This window comes from Furipterus horrens, unplaced genomic scaffold, assembly GCF_987537825.1.
Source record: "Furipterus horrens unplaced genomic scaffold, mFurHor1.1.pri manual_scaffold_9, whole genome shotgun sequence".
NCBI lineage: Eukaryota > Metazoa > Chordata > Mammalia > Chiroptera > Furipteridae > Furipterus > Furipterus horrens.
Genome location: NW_028327179.1, coordinates 37,599,808 through 37,617,430, shown reverse-complemented (window position 1 = coordinate 37,617,430; position 17,623 = coordinate 37,599,808). Strand labels below are relative to the sequence as shown.

The 17,623-nt window shown below is 36.2% G+C and overlaps 1 protein-coding gene across 1 annotated transcript in view; it reads right to left on the bottom strand.

Moving 5' to 3' along the window:
* Positions 1-17,623, bottom strand: part of ABCB4 (ATP binding cassette subfamily B member 4) — a 76,746-nt gene that overhangs the window by 54,466 nt on the left and 4,657 nt on the right. The window contains exons 4-10 of the mRNA XM_090287271.1: positions 15,524-15,674; positions 9,399-9,456; positions 8,148-8,339; positions 6,889-7,060; positions 5,748-5,872; positions 3,118-3,289; positions 979-1,092 (exon numbers count right to left, since the gene is read on the bottom strand). Coding sequence (XP_090143397.1) covers positions 979-1,092; positions 3,118-3,289; positions 5,748-5,872; positions 6,889-7,060; positions 8,148-8,339; positions 9,399-9,456; positions 15,524-15,674 — 984 coding nt within the window. The remainder of the gene's footprint in view (positions 1-978; positions 1,093-3,117; positions 3,290-5,747; positions 5,873-6,888; positions 7,061-8,147; positions 8,340-9,398; positions 9,457-15,523; positions 15,675-17,623) is intronic.

Sequence of the window (17,623 nt, the reverse complement as noted above, 5' to 3'; positions counted from 1 at the left end):
AAATAAGGCCTGGAATGGTACAATCTCCCTCACGAAATAGAACCCAAGGTAAAGATTGTGTGTGTATGTGTTTAAGGAAATATTCATTCTTAGAAAACAGGCATTTCCTTAAAGAACATAAGGGATATACTCATTTTATTTCATACAATATTTCAGTTTAAGATTTTGGCATATCCTTATAAATTTTCTAAATGGTCAGGTGTATGCATGTTTATACAACTGCATTAACAAAAACATACTATAATTGACATAGCCAGGTGTTTCATCATTTAGTGAAAATTAACTTATTTCTAAATAATAAATATAATGGACCGAATTGAGAAGACTGAACAATTGGTTAGAGCCAAGTTATTTAGGGACAATGAAAACTTTCAATGAATTTGGGAGCGGAGCAATTTTCTCATGACTTAGATCAATGAAACAGGAGGAACTGCTTGGATTAAATTATCAAATTTCAATTATCTTCTTTGTAGTTTATCTATGTATAAACAATGACATATTTTAATATATCAAAACTATTTTCTTTATTCTACTGCAGTTAGTACAACTTATTCAACATAGTTGATTCTAAATTATATCAAACATGCAGTGATCAATTTTTCTGAGGGGGGCAATGCAGCAAAACAGTCAATTTTGGTCCCACCAATAATTTTTCCACCCATTCATCCTGTATAAAAATCACAATATTCTCATTTTGGCTACAAAATGAAAAAGAGAAGGAAAAAACTATAAAGGCAAACATCTTTGCTCTGAACTCTAATAACAACACAGGTACAGATGTACCATTCCAGAATGATGTCAGTGTTATTATATTATTTAAAGATAAACTTCTAGAAAGATTAATGAGGCTTTTTGTTTCATTCATTATTAAGAAAAAGTTAATTTCACATACTTAATTTTCACATATCTAACCTAAAGCCAGATTTAATTACCCAAGACTCAAGGAATTTCTCAGCATCAAAATAATCAATAACTCACATTATCTATAATAGCAAAGATCACATATGCAGCTCCTCTTGCATTGGCAAAAGCATCAATACATGGGGCAGCTTGTCCAACGCTGAAAGCTCCAATCAGAATAGAAAAAAAGACCTGAGCAAAAGAATGTGAGGAAAAGTTATCAGCCCCATGCTGGGGTCCATTATCTCAAATATGATTTGTTTGAAACACATACTATACAGAGGATTGAGTTGAGGTTTAACCTTTTAAATTTTCTTAGCAAAAGAACAAAATTTAGAAGGTTACTATAGCATTTGATTGCACAAATGGATTTCTTCAACCTTGAAAATATTTGTCTAGCTTGCCAAACTATCTATCGCTCTTCTCCTGTACTTACACAGAGTCAGGAAGATTTTTCAAACCTAGTTCCTTGATTCTGAAACTAATGCGACCAGAGGGAAGCATTTTCCATCAGTATTATTATACTAATTTTTTCTAACTATATATAGAATATACAGAATGTTCAAGATGAAAAATTGTATATATGGACCCCATGGAATTCTCCTTAAAAAGTACCATTTACATACATATTTTAATAAGATTTTTAATATAAGAATTAGCCCACATATTGTAAAACACTAAATTACAGTTGTGGGCACTGATTAGTAATTCCTTTACATAATTATTCTGTACTGTACCATAAAAACTTAACATTTTTTCCTTTATATTTTTTTACCAGGAAAAGAAATCAGGAATACAGATTATTAGCATAATTCAACTGAGGAAAACATAAATGAAGAGAAATTACTCCTGTATTTCTGGGCATGGTGAAACTTTTGTACAGTTTGGCTTTTCTCAGAAGACAGTAGCAATAACACTACACATAACCACAACTCAGATATCCCTCTCTCTCTCTCTCCACTGTCTGCAATACAGATAAGGACCAGTAAGAAAGCAAAAATGTCTCTGCCAAAATAGATGTTATCAAGTTAATGTACTGGCACGCATTACGCAGCAGGTATTGCTGGGCTCCCTGCACCTGGGGAGAGATCGCTCTCCAGCGCGACTGGGGAGCCATCATTGCCCTCATGCGGCAAAGCAGGAGACAGGAGACAAGGCCAGAGCAGACACTCTCATCGCCAACGGTGCACAGCAAAGTTAGGATTCAGTCTCCGTCTTCATAAAATAGCAGGCAAGAAACTGAAGAGAAGTGGAGAGCTTCTAAGCTAACAATCAGAGAGGAGACCAAAATGAGAAGAAAAAAAAGGCACAGCTATCATGAAAGTTCATCCAGCCAGACAGCCCTCAGTCTGAAGATATCTTTCTAGAAAACAATTGAAATGATTAATTTTCATAAGGGCCCTAAGTCATCAGCAAAGGGCCTCATTGTGTGTGGTATTTTTTGTTTAGAAAGACAGAGAAGTTCAGGTTTTAGAAGATTGCTGTTTGAATGATTACACATTGTTCTGATTGTCATCAACAGGGAAAGATGGCCACAAAATATTTCTAGTTTATTAAAAAATGTTACAAAATGATATCCCTAATACAATCCCAGTTTTGAAAGAAAAAAATATGTGTATATATAGAAAATGAACTGGAAGATACATACCAAAAGTTATCATTAAATGTATATGGATTATTAAATAATAAGTAATTCCTAATTTTTTAAATGCTGTATTCTAATCATTTTATAACCAGTATGTATTATTTTTATAATCCTAAAATAAAGCTATTTTCATTTTGAAAAAAAGAAACTAAAATAACTTTTCATCTCATATTTCAGATAGCTTATGTTTTAGATTATGTAAACTTAACATTCCCTCACTATATGACCTATTGTAATAATATTTACTTTCTTACATAATGAAAATCAAGGGCAGAATGAAGATGATTCCAATACATACTTGTTCATTCAGAAATTTATTCAATTTTTATTCCATTTTATATATTATATATTTTCTCAATTGGCTTTACTAATGCTATTTTCTTGCCCCCACTCATAATTACACCTTGTGTATTCTAGAAAGCCAACTCTGCCCATAGAACAGAGCAAAGATTCACCAAGAGAAAAAAGCCTATAATCATGGCTCATCCTTCAAAAAGGAGGAATAAGAAAGTAAAGGTATACTGATAAACAATGTTTTTAGATTCTTCATAAATATTGGGAAATCTACTTACCGTCATTGCATTTCCCAAAGTATATTCTTTTGATATGACTAGAGTGGATCCATACCAGAAGGCCAGCGCATATGATGCATATATTAACAGGAAGGCAATGCCCATGGAAATGTTTGCTGAAATAGCTTTTTTAATTCCAATCTTTTTGGCATTTTCTAGGTGTATCTGATACCTACCAGAAAATGAGGGGGGAAATGTCATAATAAGTAAACAATCCATAATCTGAGCCATATTCACCTCCTGTATAGTTGGAGGTTTAAAAAACAAAGCAATCAAAGTAAGAAATCACTGGGGGAGACCCAGCTTCCTAGAAAGTGAACCAAGTCAGGACCAGCCAGATAGGGATAGACAGGGCTAGAACCTATCTGTGCTTTCTCTTTACTGGCCTGGTCCCATCTCCTTTGGTCCTCACCCAGTCCAACCAATGTTCCCACAGCTGGGCTATGGAAGAGCTTCATCATCACCTTCATGGCCAGCATCACAAGTCAAGGTTAAGGTGGAAGGAGAGAAACCAAGCCAACCAAGAATGACACCAAAATTTAAATACTATTCAGGACTCTTAAAATAGTTAGATTCTTAACATAGCTCATTTCTCTTCTCTAGAAAAAAGAAAATCCTTCCTCTATTGCCCCATTGGGTAAGGGACAGGAATTTTACATGTTCTTAAACTTAGGCCTTTACTTTTTCTTTTGTTGTTGTTTTGTTTTTTGATCAATTGACCTTCAACTGTTAAGCCAAGGTACAAAGTTATAAAGTGGTGACTACTTGTGGGATATGGATTCTTACTCAGTTTTTCTAGATTTTAGTTTTGTCATCTGTAAAATGAAGTTTATAATGCCTACCTTGCATGAGAATTGTGAGGATGAAAGTAGTTAGTGCAGTGCTGGCACATAGTTGACAAAACCTGACGATTTCTATTCCCACTCTTCTTACCACTGCTGTTCTTGAATTTAGTCTCTGTGAATATTGCTCATTCTATTATCCTATTTTTGAATAGTAATTAAAATTCATATTACTGGCTTCTAGGATTTGATACAAAAGTACAAATGTCTAGAATGCTTCTGTTAAATTGCAATTTTTTTACATCAATTTAAATTAAATCTACCTTTCCATGCTAGACACAGAGAATATGTAAATTTTACTTTTAGCTCCCTAAATTCAGAAAGAAAAAAAAAAACAATGGATATACAATGAGTCTTTGGGAAAAATATCATGTAAAATAGGGTGTTTCTGCTTCTAACAAAAAAAGAACATTTTTTTTTCTTTTTAGTTTAACCAAATGAGATGTTGAGAATTTATTAGTTTGTAAAGAATGTATGCTGCCACCAAAAAGTGCCTGTCTTTTTAATTACTTGAAGCACCCAACTCTTCAGTGTCCTTTCCTGGCTGTTGGGCACTGCACTCACTTAGCAGAGCTGTGTCCCCTTCCAGGGGAGGCGTGAGCAGGCCAGGGATTAGTCCTGGGCGGGACCTCCAGGCAGCGCAGGCAGATTTACATTGGCCCCAGTGTGGCACAAAGCTCGGGTGACAGTGGTGGACACGCTGTAATTACCTTCGCTTAGGCGGCTTGCTTACTGCAGCTAATGGAGCGGCACTGATTACACTCACATCCTGAGGTCCAACTGAGAGTTAGTGTGGTCTGTGTGGGCTATTGTGTACAGGAAGCAGCAGTAAGAGAGAAAAAGGGAGAGGTTAGACACCAGGAACATGGTGGTTTCGAAGAGGGTTTAAGGAATAGAAAAATAGAAAATGAAATAGAGGAAACTAGAAAAACTTGGCTTTAAGGCTGGAGAATGTCCAAGAATTTCTACTTCAGAGTTGTGGGTATCAGGAGTCCCACAGAACAGCAAAAGAAAATACTTTACACAGAATTATACTTTGGCTATATGAAGGGATGTTATTATTTACAGAAAACTGTTTGGGAACATTTAAGTAAAGTAGAGGGCGTACCCTTCATTAGTAACTTTGGTTCTGACATTTAGGTTTTTTATGTATCAAGTTCCTTTAGAGCGGGGGTACTTGACCTGGGAACCTGAATGGCAAAAAAATTACATATTTATTTTCACTAATCTCTAACTGAAATTTAGCATTTCCTTTCATTATCATAGCAGGCAACAAACCACTGTAGTATCAGCAGTAACTGTGACTTTGTTGCCAATAGAAATCCCAGATCATTTTCATATCATGTTACAATTGCAACAAATATCTTGAAATGTCTTTTACCCACATCCCTACTCCGGAACTACAGCAGCTCTGAGACCCATAATTAGCTCTTATTATTTAATATGTCAACAAAAGAGACACATATTTACTATATCACAACTTAAAAATGTTTTGATAACTGGACTTCAGTATAATTGGTTTCCTTTGGAATCCTATGCATTTTGCTTTGTGCATTTGAAATCATTATTCTAAGGAGGGAGACAGCAAAAGGAGTCCATGAAACACAAAAGGGTCAGAAGCCTGTTGCAGAGGGACATTAAACTCTAGCCATCAGTAAAGGGTGCCTATATTTTGTGGGGGAGTTTTAATATTAGGAAAAGGAAAATGGTGAACACATACCCCAAAAGAATGGGCATCAAAATGTAAAAGTGGGTTCTTTGAACCAGGGAACAAAGAACCTTCCTGACCTTTCCAGCTCTTTGTTCTGGCCCCCAAAGGCGATCACTGTCCGGATGGCCCCCAGAGCCTCCTCTGCTACAGCACCTGCTTTTGCATATGCAGCTAATTCTTTGTCACTGAAAGCCGAGAGTATCTGGACAGAAGAGAAAAGATAGTGCTTTTATTTGGGGAGAAAAGTTAAAATGCAGTCTAGTCAACCCTTAAAGTTACTTTTTCTCCCCCAACGTATCCTTTACTAAACACTGATGTCATGAAGCCAAGGACACTCAGTGTACCAGCTCCAGCAGCTTCTTCCACCCCACACAGGCTACGCCAGATCCACCCTCGCCACGTGCTCCCAGGAGTAGTCAGGAAAAGGAAATCCTTGCACAATTCTTTAAATAGCGTTTTGGGAACAGTTCAAGTTCCACATCTATTATACTATGCTTTTTTCTCTGTTGACTGCAAAATAAACAAAAATAAAACCTACTGCTTTGAAAGGATTGACCATCCTTTCCTTCACTGTGTCACAATTTTGAATTACTGTGAAAAAATATTTCCAGATCTATTCATTCTACTCAATAAGATGGCTAAACAAGATGTTGCAGGAGGAAGGATCAAAACAGAAGAGATACTAATTATTAAGTAAATCATCAACCCTGGAGTGAGCAAAACTTGCCAGTAAAATTTCTCTGAAAGAGGCTTGCAGGCTGAAGTAGAACAGTTTATATATATTTTACTGTAAGGCAAAATTGGCAGAGTACCACTTAACTGTCAAGGTAACAGTTAAAAATAAATAAAATAAACCCAAACTTTATTTAAATTGTTTATATTCACACAATAGTTGGGAGGAATGTTATATTTTAAAATTGTGCTTTCTTAAATAAGGACATAACCATATATTTAATTTAAACTGTTATGCCAAAAGATTTACCCAAAGAAATAACAGCTGTGTAAAAAAATCTTTAATTAAGGTAATAATTGTGACATTTTGAATCACATTTAAAATAAATTTCCTCATTAAAGCACCATATTAACAACATGCTTCTAAATGTGGTTTCAGCTGACATTTAACACCGATCCGCACAACTATAAGTACCAGAATCCTGCATCTTAAAAATAATTCTGTACATGTGGGTTAACACACACGAAATTGCCTGTGTCACATACCTTTGCCCAAACAGCTGCAGAGAGTCCCAGGATAGGGCTGATGGCCATTATCACAAGGGTGAGCTTCCATCCTCTGATGAACCCCACTATGAATCCTGCAAAAAACGTGGCTACTGCTTGAAAGAACATTCCAACCTTGTCACCAATTCCTTCACTGATTTTGGAGATGTCACTAAAAAAGATCACACCTAAGTGGTTACAGGCAGGAGGTCTTCAGTTAGAACGGTGAAGCAGACATCTAAGAAACATATAGACAGGTAAGACTTGTTCATACACTGCAGGCCTCTTTCTGAGTCTTAGCCTCTTGAATGATATTTTCCCCACATAAATACTGTATAAAGGAAAAAATTGAGGATTAGTTCATGCTTCTAAGAAATTAATACCATTAAAGTTGATTCTATTAAATGTGTTAATCCTATTAAAGAAGCATTAACATTTTGACCACGAGTCAATTTGTTCATAGCTTAAGTTAGGAAGGGCATTACAGCCGTAATAGGGAGGTGCTCCTTGCTTCTGCTGTTGGCCCTATTCTCAACCCACTCTATTCTCAGCACAGCACCCAATTGATCCTTTGAAAATGGAAGTCTGAACAAGCTACTCCTCAGATCAAAAATGTGCAATTGCTGCCCATTTCCCTCAGAGTTGAACAATGAAATCCTTACTGAGGCCAACCAGGTCCTGAATGCCTTGGCCTTCCCTCCTTTTTGACCTCATTTGCTCACTACATCCTTGCCAGGAACTCCAGTAAGAAACAGTTTATCATCTATCTCCCCCTGCTGGAACATAAGCAACAAGACGACAGAGAATTTCACCTTGGTCACTGGTGTACGTATCACAAATACCTAGACTAGTGCTTGGCACATAATAGGCCCTCAAACTGATGAATGAGTGAAGAGTCAGCAATTACTAAGACAAGTCTCTTCATGAATTCATTCAATCATGGATTCATTCATTCAACCATCTTGATTGAGTATACAACATCTCTCAGGCCCCGTGGTAAGCTCATGAGAGATAAACCAGTATGTAAGATGTGAGCTCAGTCCTCAAATAAACCTACTATATAACTGGGGAGAAAAACTAACATAAGAAAATACATGGTGGCAAAGGCCATAAGTGCTAGAAATGGCTGTCAGATCATCTGTTCTCAATACATATCAAATGCTTAACCCAGGAACTTTTTCATTGGAAATCTTCCTGTGACAACTCTTCACACAGTGGTTAATGTCTTTACACAAGCATAACATTAACAATACACTCACTCTGTTAGCCGTGTGTTGAGTTCACTGGTGTCGTTGATGTCAAACCAGCCTATTTCTTGCCGGAGAACAGCATGAAAAAACTCTTTCCTAATTTTCCTAATCTGTCGGCCAGCTGCCAAAGTCCAAAATGAAACTTGTATATAGGCAGCAACGAGAACTCCGGCACCTAATCCTGAGTAATAATATGCATATCTGGAAAAGAATTAGAACATTTCTTTTATATACTGTCCTTTATTCATCTCTTTCAGGAGTAATCTTCAGAACTGGGAATAAGTAAGTTTACTGAACTGATTGTAAAGACTGTGTAAAACATTATAACAAATATACATTAATTTTTTTTCTCTTTTCTTAAATTATGAGAAGATGATGGCAAATCGATTTACTTGAATTATCGGCCAAAGAAAACATACATTTCTCTAGCTAACAGGAAAAAGTAGTGGTGTTAATGAATCATTTTAAGACTGATATTGACAATTTGTACATACAATTTGATTCTTCTTTCATAATTAATATTCTAGACTTGTGTATCTTGTACTGAAAAAGTTTACTATTATTCAACATATTACAAATATAGGAATAAACAGATTAAGCATGTTAAATGTTTCTTAGTTTTCTTATATTGTTTATACAAAAACAACAAAAAAAACCTCTTCCTACTTAGTAGAATTTGAAAAAAATTTAAATAGTATGGTAAAATTTCATGAATTCAACCTTATTTAGAGTGAGCTCTTTCTTAACTAAATTAGAGGAAAGTTAGTATCTTTAAAAAAAATAAATTCAGTTTCAGTACTTTCAAATACATTCTTAACATAATTTTTACACACTTCTTCCAGATAGAAGCCTTCCAGGCCTGCTGTAACATAGAAATAGCACTCAGTTATACCAGCAACATTAATTGATATGTAAACATACAAACATTATGTTACAGGCTTTTGAGGTTTCCATAAAGAAGACTAAAATAGGGGAGAAATGCCATGAATGACTTTACTGGATCAGCTGACAACATTGGAATAAAAGTGGTAGATTAGATAGAAGTACTATACAATATTAAATTTACTGAAGTTGATAGCTGTACTGTGGTTATGAAGAGAATATCCTATTCTTAAGAACCACACTGAAGTATTTATTAGTAAAGGGCCATGATGCATGGAACTTACTCCAAATGGTGGGGTTGGAGGTGGTGTAAATGATAACAATAGGTTAAAGAGTATAACAAAAAATAAAGAGTACACATATATATTAGCTAATTACCTAGTCATTTCTTCTTCCAGAATTCTTCCCGGATTTAACATTGACAATGAAAAATTCACTAAATAAAAACAAAACAAAACAAAAATAAGACATTTTTGAAAGTTGGAAGTATTAATAGACATTGCTAACTTTAAAAAATCTTTTTTCTTTTCACTTTCAAGTGCACTCTTTTCTCTTTATTCAAGGACCCAATGGGTTTAGATGCAGGACACCTAGGGTCCAGATGGGGGGAGATAAGCCCTCCCTGGTTCCTCCCCCATCCTATCAGTCTGGGGCCTTCAGCCAAGCAGCTTCCTAAGGCATAGAGAGGAGCAACAGAAGGCAGAATAGGGGGGGAAAATGATCCAAATAGTAGCTCAGAGCACTTGACAGATACTTGCTTCTGTACATTTTATTTTAATATATGTGTGTTTTCCCTTGCATGCTTAAGACCTAAGTGATAGAAAGGTAATTTTACATTCATTATAAAGGAATAAAATTAAAGTCAAGGAAGATAACTGAGTTGCTCAGAGACAAGTCAGTGAATCACTGGTAATTAGTCATTATCCTGAATTCCATGTCTTGTTTACCAGTAAAACTGTATTCAGTACTTTTAAAGCAGTATTAATTGGAAGGAAATACATTATCTACAAATTTGAGCTAATCTGATAAAAATGTCAGTGTGCCTTTCCTGGTTTCTATTATAGCTAGCATTTATTGAGTATTTATTATATGCCAGGCTCTGTGCTGAACACTTTGCATGTATTAATTCATTTAATTTTCCCAACAACCCTATGAGGTAGCACTGTTTTAGAAATCCCCATTTTTACAGACAAGGACATCAAGGCACAGAGAGATAAAGGAACTTCCAAAGTCACACAGCTAGCAAAAGCCCTAGAGTCCTAACACTGTACCGTACAGCTCCCAACACTTAATACTATACTGATTGATTTATGTGGTAATCAGTTATTTTCACTTTTTTTAAAACATAAAGTGAAAAAATAAAAAGGAAACAGCCCATATCTACTACATTCACAAAATAATAGGATAAAGTACCACCACGGTATTGGTGAGAAAACATATGAAGGTAGGTACTTCCCATTTACCATGATGCTAGGAGAGAAACTAGTTTATCTTTGTTCCTTTATCATGTGTAAATAACCCAGAGGTCATGTTTTCTGGGTGCTGTGTAACAGCCTTATCTTCTTTCAAAGGGAGATAAGGTTGAAATTGATTTAAAACTTAAACTGCTATTAGGATCAATTAATTGCCAGGCATAATTTTTCCCTCAGGATTGTAATTTCTACTGATGCTCACAGTAAAGTGCTTATTAACCTAGCTTTTTATCAGCTATCAGATCCTTGAGGAACCATATGCTATTTTACTTCTGTCCTTATCAGTTCAGTTCTGTGTGTTCATTTCCTTCCTGAGTTCTTAAATATGCAACTCTGATATGCCAGATTGGAACTGTGTTTGGAATTAGAGGCAGACAAACTATCCTAAGCTGTGGTATTTGTAGAAATCATTATTCAAAACCTTGGGAAACCTCGAGATATATGTGTACAGGGCTAGTTTTTTCCTTGAACTTAGGAAACAAGGAACAGACTAACAGTGACTAGAGGGGAGGGGGGAGGAGGAGGAGGGCGGAAAGAAGGGGAAGGGTTTAGTCAAGGAACTATTATAAATGATTCCCAGACATGGACTACAGGGTGGGGATTGACTGTACAAGAGGGGATGGAGTGTGCGGGGCAGGAGAGAGCAATGGGGAAAAATGGGACAACTGTAATAGAACAACAATAAATTTTTAAAAAGAAAAAAAAGAAGTTGGGTGAAATCTTAATTGAATGAATTTCACTCTCCTCCAATACGCACCCCAGACTTTTAAATTATCTCAATGATGATATTATATTTCATATTGATCTTCCCTTCTAGGAAATAAGCATTTATGGGCATTCCAAATTTGACCTGCCCCTTTCCAAGAGTCCAGGCCAAGAATGGCAATCTAGTTCTGGGTTAGTAACCCTAGGAGCTCCAGAAACCCCAGGAAACCAAGAGTTTCTGTTGCCTGGGGACAAAGGTGAGACAAATGTGTTGCTATGTTCCTAGAAGCGTCATGGGATCACTCTAGACCTGGAATTCCAGATCTGAAAACATGGGGTTCTCGAGCTGGTGTTTTAGACCTAGAAATCTCATGGATTCTAGATTTGGAAAAGGCGTAGTACTGGTTTTCTCATATGCTACTTATTACTTTTCAGTCTTTTTTTAAAGTATATTTTATTGATTATCCTATCACAGTTGTCCCAATTTTCCCCCTTTGCTAACAATCTTCAAACAGTTATCTGATCTGTGGGTCCTTAAGGCTATCTGCCTGTTAGAATCACGTGGGGAACTTGAAAAAATACAGATTCCCAGGCTCCACCCAACACCATAACTCAGAACCTTTGACTGAGTCTAGAGACCATATTTCTAAAAATACCTCAGTTCATTCCAATATGCCTTGATGGAGAACTCTCACTCCCACCTGCCTGAATGCCTCCCACAACAAAGCAGTGGGGAACTCTTGAAGCTGCTTATTCACTTTAGAGAGCTCCCAGAGAATTCATCCTGCATATAGATTACTAAACAGAATTTTAGAGTAGTTGTTTCATTTCCAAGTTCTCACAGCTAGTCTTCCCCAATATTTATCAATCATTTACTATGTTCCAGACACTTTACTTAAATCATCTCCTTTAATACTTTATATAAAACATCTCATTTAATTCTATCAGTAAATCCATGACTACTTTTCAAAGGTGAGAATGGTAAGAATTATAGAGGTTATTATTTAGGCCCTTCACCCGTCACCTGTATTTTCCCAAGGTCATACAACTGGAGGGTGAAGGGCCTAAATAATAACTGTATACTTTAAGGATTACCTAAGAAGACATTAGATAGGGCATCATGACTGTCACTTTAGAATCTCGGAGTAAACCAATGACTGTCTTCCTCAATTCTGCCTAAAATTTCTTTTGCCATATAGAAATACTCAGCACAAAACAAAGAGGTGGTGTATGTTCAGGTAGCTTAGGCAGTGTGGGCAGTTAAATAAAGTAACAGAGGGCTCAAAAATGCCTTTTCCTCTCAATCTGAAGGCAATGCAAGGACAGTCAGTGTACATCAATTTCCACACAGAATATCCTAGATTATTACAGTCACATAAACTTGGCATAAAATATATCAAGTTCTTGATACTCTGCAGAAAAACTGTTTCTTATGACTCTGTCCTTAAGGTTTTGAATGCAGAATGTTTTATGCATAGTTTCTGCACAACTGAGTCATTGTGAGGGGATGACCTTGTCACGGAGTGGCTTTATTCTGTTGACAAGGACGGGTTCTGCTCACAATAAATCATTGTCAGACCCTCTTGTAATTTAAACCATTTTTTTTCTTTTAACATTCCCTTCTCATTTAGCTGTCCAAGAATCCAACCATTCTAAAGAATGGACTCTAAATAAACATGATCTCTGTGAGATGAGCTAGGGAGCTCAGCTCACTACTCTATCTTCTCTCAGCTTCCATGATGGCTGCTACACTCTGCAACTGTAAACGTATCAATGACCTCTTTGGATTTAGAGTGAGTATAAAATTTAAAGATTTCCTTTTCTCCAAAGAGGTATAAGAATATTACTTTTGCAAACTGCAGAAAAAATCATTAACATTGGAAGAACTTCCCCTTCCAAATCCTCCAAGACAGCCAATAGGCCTAGTAACAAACGTGGCTATAGAAGACCAAGGGTCATATCATTTGGAGGCTACAGAAAATAAGTTGGCAACTCTGGTGAGTTTAGCACACTTGCTTGTGACATTACCTGGAGAGACCTTGAATTTGGCCCTGGGGACAGCACATGGCATCTGTCTGCCATGTCCAGCTTCTAAGCAATTCAGTTGTGTAATTAGAAACAAGTAAAAAACAAACAAACTGCTCCAAATAAAAAAGTTATGGAATTATTCTGGTATTTTAAAAACAAGACTAATAAAATCAGTACAAATGCTGACTTATCTGTGATAAGTGATTTTTTAAAAAGTTTAATTGTGATAAAATACACGTAACATAAAATTTACCATCTTACCCATCTTTAAGTGTGCAGTTCAGTAGTGTTAACTATATTCACATCGTTTACAACCAATCTCCAGCTTTTTCATGTTTGAAAACTGAAACTCTATGCATTAAACAACAACTCCTCATTTCCTCCCCACCCCACACCAGTGCCTGGCAACCACTGTTCTATTTTCTGTTTCTATGAATTTGACCACTCTATATACCTCATATAAGTGACATCATACAGAGTTTGTCTTTCTGTTACTGGCTTACTTCACTTAGCATAATGTCCTTAAGCTTTGTTCACGTTGCAGCGTGTGTCCAGATTTCCTTCATTTTTAAGGCCGAATATTATTCCATTGTATGATATACCACATTTTGTTTATCCGCTCATCTGTTAATCTGATTTTTTAAACCCTTAATTGACATCATTTTTTTGACTGATGTGTCTGAATATGGGCATCATCTTGCTTTATACATATATATAATCAATGCATAATAGATCTATAGAGTTTCTAAAAAGTTAAAAGAAAACAAATAGAAAACTCTTACCCCTCATTTGCTTGAAGACATTTAAAACTATCCTATGTTACTCCAATTTTACCTTTATGGTATTTATATTAAAATTTTGGTCATTGGTTAAACATAAGTAATCCATTTAACTTTCCCAAACACATTTGTTTTTAAATAGAAAGAAAAATTATTTATATCAGCAATATAATGTATTTATATGTTCATGATGAGCACGGTTTGAATGGCAGAAAGACCTGTATTTGAATTCTGTCCTAATGCTCACCAGCCATGTAACTTTGGACAAGTTATTTATCCTCTCTAAGCCTCGGTTTCCTCATGTTTCACAGAGGATAATATTACCTATTGTGCAGGAATGTTCTTATGAGAGTGAAGTGAAATAGAACCTAGCAGATATGAAATACAGTAAAATATTACTATTATTGTTGTTATTTTTATTATAAAGAGGTTCTCAGAGACAACAGTACTTGAGAATAAGCAAACTAGTATTGGAGCTTTTTTTAATTCAAAGGATGCTTTTGCTTTCTAAAAGGCATTAATGTTTATCAGCATTGATGTAAATAGATCCTATTATATGTCAAACAATCAAATTCTCTTAAGTAATTATACTTAAGTACTACAGTGCTCACCAAATATGTAGCACTCAATCAGTGAACACTTAAAAATGCTTATTGAGTATTATCTAAATGATAGGGTCCACTTTTTCTCAGGTATCTTTGCTATGAAAGCTATCTTTCCTTTATTGGTATTGTTCCTTCTTTCCACCATCTGTGTACCAATAAAGCTCCATTCAGTCTTCTCCAGTCTAGTGCCCACCAGGTCTCTTGGGAGGAATTAAGCCTCAGGCATGGTACAGAGCATGGAACTCTTTCTTTCTGTGTAGAGTTGGGCTAATATGAAAATAATTATGTCCATTGGAACCTCAATCCAGTGCTGTTGCCACAGCTCCTCTTTAGATGACACTGCGTTATGGGACTCCTCTGGCTTTTCAGTAATTACAGTCCTTTGGGTGCGTTTCAAAGCACATCATTCTCAAATTGCCTCTTTATTGTGAAGTGTTATATCAAGTTCCAAAAATTAGACACAGACAATAGCTATAATTTTAACCAAAGGACAGGGGATGAGAACAAAGAAAAGCAGAAACAGCTCTATAACTGAGCACAGCTGAGAAGACCTGCCATGCTATCTGCTGCATTCTGAGATTCAGCAGTAATCACTGACGGGACGGGTGCTGTGCAGATATGCTCTGTTACAGCGCCACTGTCCTCAAATAAAGTGACTTCCCTGCTTGTTTTTAGACAAAGCTTTCTGTGTATTTCCTTATCCTTTCAAACAGCATACACCTATTTCTTAAAATTTAAATGAGTGTTTGAAGAATTTTCTTAGATTTTACAACTTCTGAAGTCACCCAGATGTCTAAATCATTAAACAAGTACACAATAAATAGCAAAATCAATTTCTAACCCTTCACCTAGTTAAAGGAGTATTATGCATTAAAAAAAGAAAGTAGAGAAAAAAAAAGTAGAGAAATGCTTACCTGGAAAGGAGAAGTTTCCTACAGTATTAACAAATCTGTCTGTCATTTGTCCAAATACTATCATCATGAGGGGGAGACCTGATCCATGAGCTATGGCCATGATTGTGCCCAGGGACATAAATAATTTATCCTGCCAATCACTGTATCGAAACTAAAAAAAAAGAAAGAAAGAAAGAAAGAAAGAAAATAACACATATCTTACATCATGGAATAGAATTTCTCTTTTCCACAATTATACATTCTTTGGATTTTTATTTAAAGTCAGTACATTTGTAATAGTTGTAAATAAATGTAATGGGGAAGAAGGAGAATTTCAAGCCAAATCAGTGACAGATTAATTTTATGATTCTATTTATTTTGTATTCTGTGAATAAATCAATTTGACTATGTTTAATTGGTATCTTATTTGGTTGAATGTCTGCAATATAATCAAAAGGAATAAAGGTTTAGTTCTACTTCCAGGGCTCCTGAGGTAGTGAATTAAGAACAGCTAGGAGTACACACACACACACACACACACACACACACACACACATCTTTTAAAATGTCATTCAGAATATTTCAGAGGGAGAATTACAAATAGGGAGAAATAGACCTTCTGAGTTTTGAGGATAATATTCCTTTAAGAGGTTTAAGTTAGTGAAGCACAACAAACATTATGGAAAGTCTTGCTCATGGAGATGATGCTCATTACAGGATCCTGAAGGATAAGGAGGGTTAATAGAAGAAGAATTAGGGAATGCAGAGGAAATAGGGAATGTTTAGATTGAGAACAGCAAGGTGACTAGAAGCTGCATGAAGGGCTCAGGTAGCTGCATGGGGTGGAATTCCTGAATTGCTCAGTGCAAAGTGTGGGAGACCACATTAGAGAGAGGGAGAAAAGCCGTGAGCCACGCCAAGGATCTCAGTCTTAGTGCTTGCTATCCATGTATGATGTATTTAGTACTCTCATGTAGACAGGTGATACCCGTTGTCCCAGTTCAGTGCACAACACCCAAGAACTAAGCAGCTGATCGGTGCCATGATATTCCAAAGACTTTTTCCTCACTGTCTTTGTAGTCCTCTCCAGTTTCTCATGTTTTCTCCCCATTTTTGATCAACTATTCTATGGCTCTCTCTTTGTTCTTCTTTCTTCTTCTGCCTTCCAGACTATTGTTTTTCCATTTCTGTACCTTCCCTTCTGTCCCTTGCATCTCTCCCCCTTTTTAAATCTTTTTCCTCTATCCATTTTCCTCACCCCACCCACCCCTCTTTTGGGGACAAGCAACAGTCATCAGGAGAATGGACGATGAGTCAGACGTCGCAGAACAGAGTCCATGAGAGAGGTAACACTGAGTCAGACAGGGTCGATATGACAGGCAGGCTGAGGCCAGACACACAGTGGGGAGGGGAGGCGTGTGCAAGCTGTTCTTAGAAAGTTCCAGAAGTTCAGTGCGAGAAGGCAAACAAATGCCACCATCAAACACACAGGGCAAGCAAGAGTGCCAGCGAAGGGTCAGAAGCCAGGTGGAGCTTGGAACGAAACAAGGGGAGAAGGTAAAGTCAAGAGCAAATGGAGAAAAGTGCCTAAAATTGCTACAAAAGGGACCTGTGTCCCCAAGGCACAACTCAGTGGCTGCTGGGGAAGGGAGAGAGAACACTTGGGTCTGTTGGCTACAATTACAAACACAGGATCAGGTCATCCTGTAATGTTCTCTTTATTCAACATTTATGAAATTGAAGAATGTTTTAAATGCTTTTCAAATCACTAAATAAAAATTTTTGTCTTTAAGCTTTAATTTGAAATTACATAAAATTCGTAGCAACATCCTAAGTAAATCTACATCTTTTCCAGTGATTTTTCAACAAAACAATGTATTCCAAATTCCTTTATAGCACAGTTTTGTAAATGTCTAATCACTAAAGTGTACATCTGAAATGAATAATAATATTGTATGTTAGGTGTCATTGAAAAATAAAAAAGAGAGAGAGAGAGAAAAAAAAAAAGAAGAAAAAGAAAAGAAAAGAAAAAGAGTACCATTCTGTCCTGAACCTCTTTCAGGACAAAAAAAAAAAAAATCTATTCCCTGAAAAATATTTTATTTAAACTTAATTCACATT